At 45.7% G+C, this 10,645-nt stretch overlaps 1 protein-coding gene across 1 annotated transcript; it reads right to left on the bottom strand.

The window, feature by feature from the left end:
* Positions 1–8,491: 8,491 nt before the first annotated feature.
* Positions 8,492–9,958, bottom strand: LOC142434772 (melanoma antigen preferentially expressed in tumors-like). Its single transcript, XM_075539382.1, has one exon. The coding sequence runs from the start codon at positions 9,956–9,958 to the stop codon at positions 8,492–8,494; it is 1,467 nt and encodes a 488-aa protein (XP_075395497.1).
* Between the last annotated feature and the right edge of the window lie 687 nt (positions 9,959–10,645).

Here is a 10,645-nt window from a genome sequence, read left to right as displayed (position 1 = left end):
TAAACTGAATCCAGTGTCATTTCATGCTATACCCCCTCATGGCTACACTGTAGAACATGTTACAACTGCTCTCTAGTCCACTCAAGGTTACATATCACAAGCTTGTACACTTATTAGCCCTCGTGTGAGCTGTCTTCTTAGGAAAACAGAAAAGTTACTCATACACTTTCTGGTCATTGAAACCTTTTGTGGGAAAGCTGAAATAAAGTATCAAGACCTTACTGTCACTGTCCCTGTCCATGAATGGTAGCTACATAGAACAGAGTAAACTGCCCCTACGTGTTTCCAATGCTATAATTCTTAATTAGAACAGAAAGCCCCATATATAAAGTACAGGCATCTCTTTTGCAATGAATGCGCATTCCCATTTAACCTCAGTGGGCAGAATGACCTACTTTGGTTAACGCTGCTGTATGTCTTTCTGGGAGCAGACTGCCATCGGTGTGAACTGCAGAGTCTGGTGGTTTTGAAGTCTCCAACCCTTGATTGATGGAGGAATAAGCCCACACTGGAGCCCAGCTCCCAAACTGACATCCTTACATACCTGCCACGCTACGGAGCACATGGACCCAGCAAGTTGATACACATAATGGACCATTGCATAAAGACAAGATATTAAGACACATCAAGTCCCTGAATAGATTCTGAGGTGTGAAGGGGATTGAGGGTGAGCAGGACACCTTAATCTGTTTACCCTTCTTATATGGAGTAGAGGAAACACATCCATATGTTCAAAACACAATATAGAAACGCTCACTTCACGTAGGTCTCCAAGAGGGCCAAGATGGGTACCCCGTGTACAAACGCCTAGTTCCCTCCCAACTTCATTCCTCAGAACCACTTAGAGAATTTTCTGCTTTCTCCCTATTTCAACTTTCAGTTCCAGAGGCTGTCAAAGCTCACATTTCAGTCTTGGACTCTTACCAGTAATCAAGCAGATACAGTGGATGATGAATCCAAGATGGCAGGTCCAATGGCAGCCTTCTTCCTCAAGTGTGTTGAGACTGACAACTTCCAGAGAAGCAGGAACGATGAAACGATTCTGTCCCAAGTCCCCAAACCTTCAGGTCAGTGGAAGGGTCCAGGTCCAGAACAAAGCTACAGAGCTCTCACGGAGACCTTTTAAATCATGAGGCCACACCCACAAGGTAGCTCTCTTCCCCGTCATTGGCTGTTCAAAGTAAGTCTCAGCTTGGAATTGATGGCATTTTATGAAATCCCATCAACAAGGATGATGCCATCGTAAAGAACCAACACCTTAGAATCAAGACCCGGCCCTGTTGACAGAAACTCCCAGCATCACACCTTCCCCACCGAGATTGAGACAACATAGAAAACTTTGAGGAGTGGGTTAGCTGCTGAGAGTGGATTAAGCAATAGGTTACAGACATGGCTCTAGAGCCCAGAATCTCACATTTGCGACAGGCTTTTATCCATGTGGATAGCCATCTGTGTAGTTAATTTCCCAAAGCACAAAATTGCTTGTATGCTGTGCCTCTTCCAACTAGGAGTCAACTATGGGAAAGAACTGAAGTGCCCCTTTAGCTTCCTAATGACTGTCGATCTCTCCAGGAGTAGAGGCCTCATCAAGTCCCTCAGATTGGCTGAGAGCTTTGAACCAGTGACTTGGTGGTAAGCACCCCAGTGGATTACCAAACATGCAACCTCAATTGCATGTCCGTAGAGCACAGTTGGGATTATTAGATCATACTGGACGTGCTTTAAGGATTGACAAATGGAAAGAGCCCTGTACATTCTCTTCTCAAGTGCTCTGATGGGAGAAACAAACCAATTAGGGTTCTTAAAACAACCAGCGTTAATGGTCTGTGTATTTAGGTAGCTGGGATCCAAATCTAGGGCATCACCTGCAGGAGAAGACTCTCCCTGTGTGCTCTGGGGTGTCTTCCTTTTCTGTTTGCAACATCTCTGCGCTGGACCTCCCTTGGCGACCAGTGTGTGTTTGGGTCTCAGACTTAATTAGGGCCTAAGAAGTTCGCCAGGCGGGAACCGCACATCCAGAGAAGCTCCCTGGTCTAGGTCTCCTTTCTTCTGCTATTCAGTTAAATACTTATCAATAGTACTATCCCGGCTTTCCTCTGGTTGCTCTAAGCTTCATATGTTGGGCGGCCTCTGGTTTTAATAGTTCCAGGTCTGGCTGTATGAGGTCAGAGGAAGCATGAGGTAGCATTTGATATATTTTGTTTTCTGACCCACCTGCTTCTCTCATTCTGTTAACTTTAGAATTAGTCTATTGACCTTGGGTGAGGTTATTGATATGTATATTCCAGAAATAATGACTTATGTTTGCACGTGTTGTGTGAGAGTGTGTAACTGTATTGTGTTAAGCTTCCTTGTTCTTCATGTATAACATTTTTGCGTGGGGTGTGGCTCTCCATGTGTGTGTTGGTGCTTGTGAGGAAATGATGGCTTCAGAGTTGTGTGTGGTTGTCACTGATATTTTTCTCACAGTATATCATGTTGTGCTTTTTGTGGTGGTGGTGTTGTATTTTGATTTCATTTCTTCTTGATTGTGAATTTTATTTCTCACTCTTATTAGATCAATATGTGTTCCAGGAAACAGAATGATAATCTCATTACAGAGAAAAGTACCAATCACATATGAGGGGAAATACAAGAATTCCCAGACTAGAAGTGCAGTTCTGTGCCCCATGGCTTTGCTGGGTTGGAATGGGCTTGACGCTAAGAGTGAGGTTGGGGACAGTGACCCATCTTTGTGTTGAGAGATCAGGCTTCGTCCATCACAATTAGCCTTTGTAATAATCACTTACAACGAAATCCTGTCCTTAGTCCCCTCTACCTTTCCTTTCTCAGAACAGTCGTGATACTCAGCAGTTTCTCATTAAAAACCCATGGTTTGCTGAGAGATCTCAATTAATTCACTGCAGCACATAGGATTTTAAGGGATTACGGGTTTTGACTAGGATCCTTAATCATTTCACAGTGATAGAAGCACCACCACCCTGAAGTAATTGTCTTATTATGGTGTGTGAAGCACAAATTCAGGGCATCTACCTGAGGAGAATGCTCTGTCTTCTTTTGGGTGTAGGACCGGTTCCCAGTATACTGATAGTATATGAGAGTGTGAACTGACTCTGAAAAATGACTGTATTTTAGCATCTGGCTTTGCCTGGGTCTAGGTAGATCACTGGGAAGGGATTGCCAATCCAGAGTCACACCCTGATCCACACCACTTTCCTGGCTGCAGACAGCTATGTATTCCATCAGCAGGGTGTGCTGTCCTTGAATCCCATGAGAGATGAAAGTTTAGTTTAGCCACACCTCAGAGAAACTCGCTTCCTTTCTATTTCCTTGGGGTTGTGAAGGGATGAGTGCTTGGATATGCCAGACACAGCTACTCCATGGAGCTCCTGACCTCCTCATCTCCTTTCTTTCTGCAGGGAGATCAGGCTTCTCTCTGCTCACTTCTCTAAAATCACTTGGGAGTTAGAAGTTTCAGGATCGACACCTCAAGAAACTCCCCCGACATCCACGTGACATAAATTGAGGAGATGCTAAGGAGTACTATCCCACCCTGATCCTTCTACTAAGGAATGTCTTCACACAGGATTCCATTATAACAGGTCCATTCATGGAAGCCACATTATTTCACAAAACAATAACACAAACCAAACTCAGGTGCAAAGGCAATGAGGACAGAAAGATATAGGGAACGACAAGTCTCCCCGTGTCTCTATACCCTGTTTATGCTGAGTAGAGCAACTGAATGCACTCGGTGAACACATCCTGGAATGCATGCGGCTCCTGCAAAACAGAAAGGCTGATGTTCAAACCATGATCTTCTGGTTTGGATCCCAATAGATAAACCATTGATACACTGCAGCATCCCAAGATGTGCACCACCCCTCCATGGTTTCTGAGGGCGTAATTAGTGCCTGGAGCATGGAACATGTACTTCTCTGTGGAGCACCTGGTGGGAGTACCCTGTAGATCCGTTCCAGGATCCAACGTTGTCTCATAAAAAATAAAATACACCAAACTCAGCGAGATTGCATCTGTTCCACCTCCTTGCCAACCTGCAGGACACATCAAGACGGATCCCTAGTTTCCTCCCGGCTGAACTTGACCGGTTTTCAATCGATGAGTCGCAACCCCTTTAGTGGTTGAACGATCCTTTCACAGGGGTTCCCTAAGACTATTGGAAAACATATATTTCTGAAGGTCTTAGCAACAGAGACACCGCTCCTCTATTCATCCCCTGGGTTGTCTGTCCACATGCAGATACGGCCACATACTAGTGCCTGGTGTGAAGACAGTTACCCATGCTACACCATGCTTCAAGACCAAATGTCATCTATTTGTAATTAGAAATAAATATTTACATAGCATGATTACATATTGTTTTGTGATTAATGGCTATCCTTTAATTATGTTCCATTTGTGAAATGAAATTCCTATGTGTCTGATGTTTACATTATGATTCATACAGTAGCAAAATTACCATTATGATGTAGTAAGAAACATTATTTTATGGTTGGGCGTCATCCCAGTAGAAGGAACTGTTTTATATGATCGCGATATTTGGAAGGTTGAGAACCAATGCTATGCATCATAGGCTCCCGGGCTTATTGTTATCACTCCATGCCCCCTTCCCAGGAACACAGAAAGAATATGCACACTCTTGCTGACAACTGAAAACTTATTTCCTGTAGCTTATGATGCAGGTTAAAGTATCACAAAATCTTTCTCCCATTATACAAGGAATAATTGCAAACTCTGTAAGGATTCAACAAACATAAATTCATTCTTTCCTACTATCCCTTCGTAGAAAGATAAACTTAGGGGACTGCCTGCAGGTCAGTGGTTCTCAAACTTCTTGATGCCATGACCCTTTAATAGAGTTCCTCGTGTTGTGGTGACACCAACCATCAAATTATTTTCATTGTTACTTCCTAAATGTAATCCGCTACTGTTCTGCATCATAATGTGAATATCTGATAGTCGGGATGTATTTTCATTGTTACAAATTGAACACAATGAAGCAGAGTGATTAATCACAAACAATATGTAATTATGTACTGTGAAATATTTACGTGTTTTCCGATGGTCTGAGGCCACCCCTGTGAAAGGATTGTTTGACCCCCACAGGGGTCGCGCCCCACAGGTTGAGAACCACTTGTGTAGGGGATGACTGTATCTGTCTGTTGGCATTGGGGCAAAGTCTTTGTCATGATTCCACATTTGGCGTCCTGACATTCCGCCTCCTGTTCCCTCAGAATATGTGTTGAGTCCAAAATATTTACAGAGAGTCTGAGACTTCTCACATGAACAATCCGGTCTAAATAAGAAGCAAACGAGTTCAGGCTGAACTGTTGCAGCTGGACAACACCACCACACCGTGCACACAGTCTTGTTGCACCAGTTTGAAGAAATCCTCAAAAAGAGCAAGTTAAGGCCAAGCGTCAATAGACTCTGGCTGCCTCCAAACACAGAGACTGTGTGCATCGTGACCAATGAAGGATAGCGATGAGAAGAAGGGGCATTCCAAAACACTTCGTCATTGCACAGTTACGTTGGAGAAAAAAGTTTGGGAACACGACAAGGAAATAGTGGATGATTTCTAATCGTCACAGGTGTGCCAAAAGGACAAGCATATGTGTCTTGAAAGAAATGTGACCCGATTGCTGCTTACAGGCCTAGATGATGGGGCTCCAATTGACATACATTGGACCTGTTTTGGGGAGAGATCAGTCCCTGGAGAAGGACAGAGAGACTAAAGAAGTCCCTTGACGTGATGGAATGAAGGGGTGACTGCATCATTGGCCTCAAACTTACAAACAGTCATGAGGATGGAAACGGAGTGTGCAGGCTTTCCTTCTGTCACTCATAGGGTCCCAGTGCATCGGAGGTGACTCAATGACACAGAACAACAGCAACGTTGCAATCACTGATTTCACACTGTTCTCTGTGAGATAACGGGGCTGTGCACATCCCTCCACGGTGATCAGAGGGCAGGCATGGGAGCTTTAACCCACCTGTGATCAGCGCAAATGGGCTGTGTGATTCCGCTGTCAGCTCTAGTCTACAACAAAGCAGGTGTGCACAACTGAAACTGCGATGCGATTCTATAATTTAGCACAGGGCTATATTATTTACAACTACTGGATTGAACGGAAGGTGTGGAACGTCAATGGGCACTGACTTAGATGCTTGCTTGTTGGGACGTAAAACTTTAAGACCCCTGACATTGTTCTTTTGAGACCCAGGCACCCATGAGTTCCTTCCTTATACTTTGCTATTGCACTTATATCTTCAGAGATCTCTTCTCTTGAGGGTGTGGAGCATCAAGCAGGAAGTTGTCCTGAGAGCTGATTGTTCTTCCACTGGGGTGAGAATGAAGTGCAAACTCACTCACCACTCATGTATCTAAAATTTATATATGACTCTGATTCACCTTAGAAAAATCATTGTCACTTTATGTCAGGGAACGTTATCAATCACCCTGCTGGGCATCACTTCCATTACCCTAAAGACATTGCTGTCTTAGAGAGACTATATTCGGCATCGTAGAAATGTCCCTTTGAGTCTCCAAGGAATCTACAGCCTAGGTATATTTGATTGTATATATATATGGTAATGCATACATATAGATAGAGTGTTAGATAGATAGATAGATAGATAGATAGATAGATAGATAGATAGATAGATAGAAAATTTTATTGGGAGAACTCTTATGCCTCTTATAAGAATCCATACATCAATTGTATCAAGCACTTTTGTACATGTGTCGCCGCCACCGTTTTCAAAACATTGTATCAGACTTGAGCGCCTGCTATCAGCTCCTCTTTTTTCCCAACTTTTCCCCTATCTCCAACCCTCGTGGGTCCATGATAAATTTAAAATTATTATTATTTTCACATCTTACACTGTCTGCTCTCTCCCTTCACCCATTTTTCACTTGTTCACCTCCCACAGGGGTGAGGTGGGTTATACATCCATCCTTGTGATCGGCTGCCACTCTCCTTCACTTCTGCCCACACCTCACCCCTACCCTAATGGTATCGCTAGTCCCATGATTGTTCCTGAAGTTTTATCTGTCCAGGGTTCATTGTGCTGAGAGCTCTCATCTGTCCCAGTGCCTTCCTGAAAATAGTCAATCCCATATTTCCATGTGGGAGAAAATTGTGGTTTTGAACTGTCATCTTTCTGGATAACAGCCCAACACATAAGTTGTTACACCATTAGGGCTCTAAAATATATACAATTACATCACTACCAAACTACAGAAAATCCTATCCCATCCAAGCAGACAGAGAGAAAGCCCCACCAGAAGTAGTTGAGATAAGGACAAAAGACAAGAGAGACAGCTGCTGCAGGAACCGTGAGTGCAGAAAGATACAGGGGTGATGAGCTCCGACGTCCTTATACCCTGTTGATGTTGAGTACAGCAACCAAGTGCACTCTGACGACTGCACCCTGTATGCACTCAGCCCATGCAACATAGGAAGACTTATGTTCAAGCTCTGAACTCCTGGTTTGTGTATCGATACAAACACTGGCAACAGCCACCCTGTCCATCATAGGCAGTCATCCATCTCTGATATCTGAGGTCATAAATGTTGTTTGAAGCAGATAAATTCGTCCTTCCCTGTGGAGCACCTGGTGGGATTATTCTACAGATCTTGTGCTTATCTGCCCAGTACTTTCTTCAAAGCCCCACCTGGGATAAGGTGCTATGCAACGATGCAATAGGGTTCCCCAAATGACATCAGGAAGTAACTGAAGTATCCCCTAGGAGCATTACTGAAACCAGGCATCCTGGTACTTGGGAAGTTTGCCAAAGCCCAGCTTTGAACGGGATAATATTGGAGGAGATAAAGAGGGAGACCAGTACACCCAAATGTGGATGCCCATTTCTGCTCAGTGTGCAACCTCAAACCATGTCATGAATAATTAATGTTCAGTAAGCCTGAAAGAGAAATCAATGCCACAATGAATGGCTTTACGGAGAGATGTTTATTTGAACGCAGTGTACAGAAATTTACACGTGTCTTTGAACAATGGGTTTCAGTTGGTTGGAAGGAAAGGGGCTGGTCTCTTCTCGACAAGGGAGGTTCCTGAATTTCTTGGAGAGTTTGCTAGGTCGTGGAATCCAGGTTGCACTGAATCGAGAAGGAGGCCAAGGCCAGACCTTCAATTCCAAAAACATGGTGCCGTCCTGTCATCCTTTATTGAGGGGGGTCAGCATCCAGTCTGCTGGAATCTTTCTTTCAATGCCTTCTACAAGGCAGGTGTGAAGCAAGTGAGGGTGGACTTGGGTGAGGGTGATATCTGATGCATCCTGAAATCTTCACATCTGAAGGCGACTTTATCACAGAGAAGATTCGTGATCCTCGTGTACCTCAAGAAGAAATCACTTAGGCATAGGGAACATGAACGCTTTACATATGGGGTAAGGCACCCACAGCTGGACGTTTTGGATTGACAAGATAGCATGAAGGAGATGATGGAATCAGCTGTCCATTTGGATGAGGATGGCATGCAATGATCTGTTAGTACCTCTGTGGTTACAGAATTCTACAGAATTGACCCCGTTGGGCATCAGGATCACCATCAAATTATCCATGACAGGGAGGAGAGCTTCCAAGTCCAGCTTTCCTTGGGGGCCCACGTAGCAATGCAGTGGGACAGGGAGCTCCAAGAACTTGCACAAAGGGGGTGTGTGCTGCAGCAGCTCCTGCAGAACGTCCCAGGACACGGGGTTTCCACATAACATCAAGGTGACCAGCTGGGAGCAGCGGCCCAGTGCATTCTGCAAGGCCCTGAGGTCAGGGTCTTGGATCCCACAGCCAGCTAAGTTCAGGTGCATAAGGGTGGTGGAGACAATCTCTAGCAGACCCGGAAGGAATGCATAACTTGAGCTAGGCCTGAATACACCACACAATACCAGGGTCCTTAGGCGGCTGGTACAGGGGCATAAAGACAGGTAAGTCAAGTCCTCGTCCAAAAGCACACAATCAGTCAGGCTGAGGGTCAGCAAGGGAGATGGCAAGCGTGTGAGCAGCCGGATGAGGCAGCCCCTGGGCAGGCAGGCAGAGTCCAGGAAGAGGTGCTGAAGCTGATGCAGATTGAGGAGCTGAGAGGTGAATTGGGCAAGGAGTTGCTCCATGTTGCAGTCTTTGCCGAAGTCCTTGCAACCCAAGATGACTCCAGAGAGAAAGAGGGTCTGCAGTTGACCCATCTGCGCCAAGTAAGGAGCAAACCAGTTGAGGCTGTGCAGGTCCCATTTGCCATGAATTTCCACCTCCTGGACACAGTCCAGCTGCACCATCTTCAGGATGTCCCCAAGAATGTGAAGTTGTGGGAGAGGTCCAAGAAACGCCACCTTCCTGCAGCACAACGTTGGCAGGGCCTTCTTCTGCTTGACCCTTTCAATCAGGAAGGTGAGCAGTACCTCTGAGGTAGCTTCCTCAAACCACAGGTCTGTGAGCACCTCCACGGAGGTCAGGGGCTGGTGCTTCTTTCCTGATCTGGAATGGGGTCCTTTTTCCATCTGAATTCTGCGGGGTGTGTCCTCAGGCTCTTCTGATGACATCACAGAGTCATTAGATGGGGCTCCAGCCCATTCATTCCAGAAGTTGGTGCCAGTGTGCAGCTGTAAATCCAACACTTTCAGTTTGCATCTCCTGTGCTGAGCATTCTGGGCAAGCAGGATGTCAAGGCCATCGAGTGCAGCCTTTAAGATGAGCTCTCGAAACACACAATCCTCCAACAGAGCCCCAAGTGGGAGCTTTGTGAAGGGCCAGTAGTGCACCATGGCCTTCACCACCTCACTGTGTCCCTTGGCAACGGCTGCCATGAACAAGGGAGGGAAGAATTGTGTTGGCAGCCACTCAAGAGCCTCGATGGCTGAGGCCTCATTCTGCAACACGCCCTGGATGGCCATGTCCTGGAGCCTGGGTGGGTTCCTGCTGCTCATGATGATCAGTCTGCTCCAAGAGGAATGCTCACCTGTGGATGGGAAAACAGGTCTGCTCAGATCTCAAGGAGAGCCACTCTGTGGACCCCGCCATCCGACAACCTTATCATTCTCCCATGTTCGCCTCAGAAACATTTACAAGTAGAGGGCTTTCATGTTAATGATACATATTTCACGCACAGTGGCAGGGACTGAGAAGACTCAGATTTCATTCCTGACTCTTACCCTTGAGAGACAGTGGCTGACGAATCCAAGCTGGGCAACTCAGATGACAGGCTTCTTCTTCAAAGGACGTTGAGACTGACAACTCCCAGAGAAGCAGGAGGGATGGCAAGATTCTGTCTCAAGTTCCCAAACCTTCAGGTCAGAAGACTGGCCTAGGAGAGAACAAAGATCATTAGCTTTCATAGAGTCCTTTTAAATCATACGACCACCCCCACAAAGACGCTATCTTCACCCTCATGGGTTGATCGCAGTAGGGCTCAGCATGGAATTTTGGCTTTTTGAAATCTGCTCAACCAGGCTGATGCCATCAGAACTGACCAACCCCTGAGAATCCAGCCCCAGCCCTGTTGACACAAGCCCTCAGCCATCTCTGTGCACACTGTGCGTAGGGGAACATGGAAATCTTTGAGAAGTGTGTTAGTAGATTAGAGTGGATTTAGCAATTGTTTCCAGAAAAGGTTG

The sequence above is a fragment of the Tenrec ecaudatus genome, chromosome X (assembly GCF_050624435.1).
Source record: "Tenrec ecaudatus isolate mTenEca1 chromosome X, mTenEca1.hap1, whole genome shotgun sequence".
Taxonomy (NCBI): domain Eukaryota; kingdom Metazoa; phylum Chordata; class Mammalia; order Afrosoricida; family Tenrecidae; genus Tenrec; species Tenrec ecaudatus.
This window is presented reverse-complemented; position numbering and strand designations above follow the sequence as displayed.

Bases quoted from the DNA above. Each gene is read 5' to 3' on its own strand.
- LOC142434772 (XM_075539382.1), bottom strand. From the start codon at position 9,958: ATGAGCAGCAGGAACCCACCCAGGCTCCAGGACATGGCCATCCAGGGC.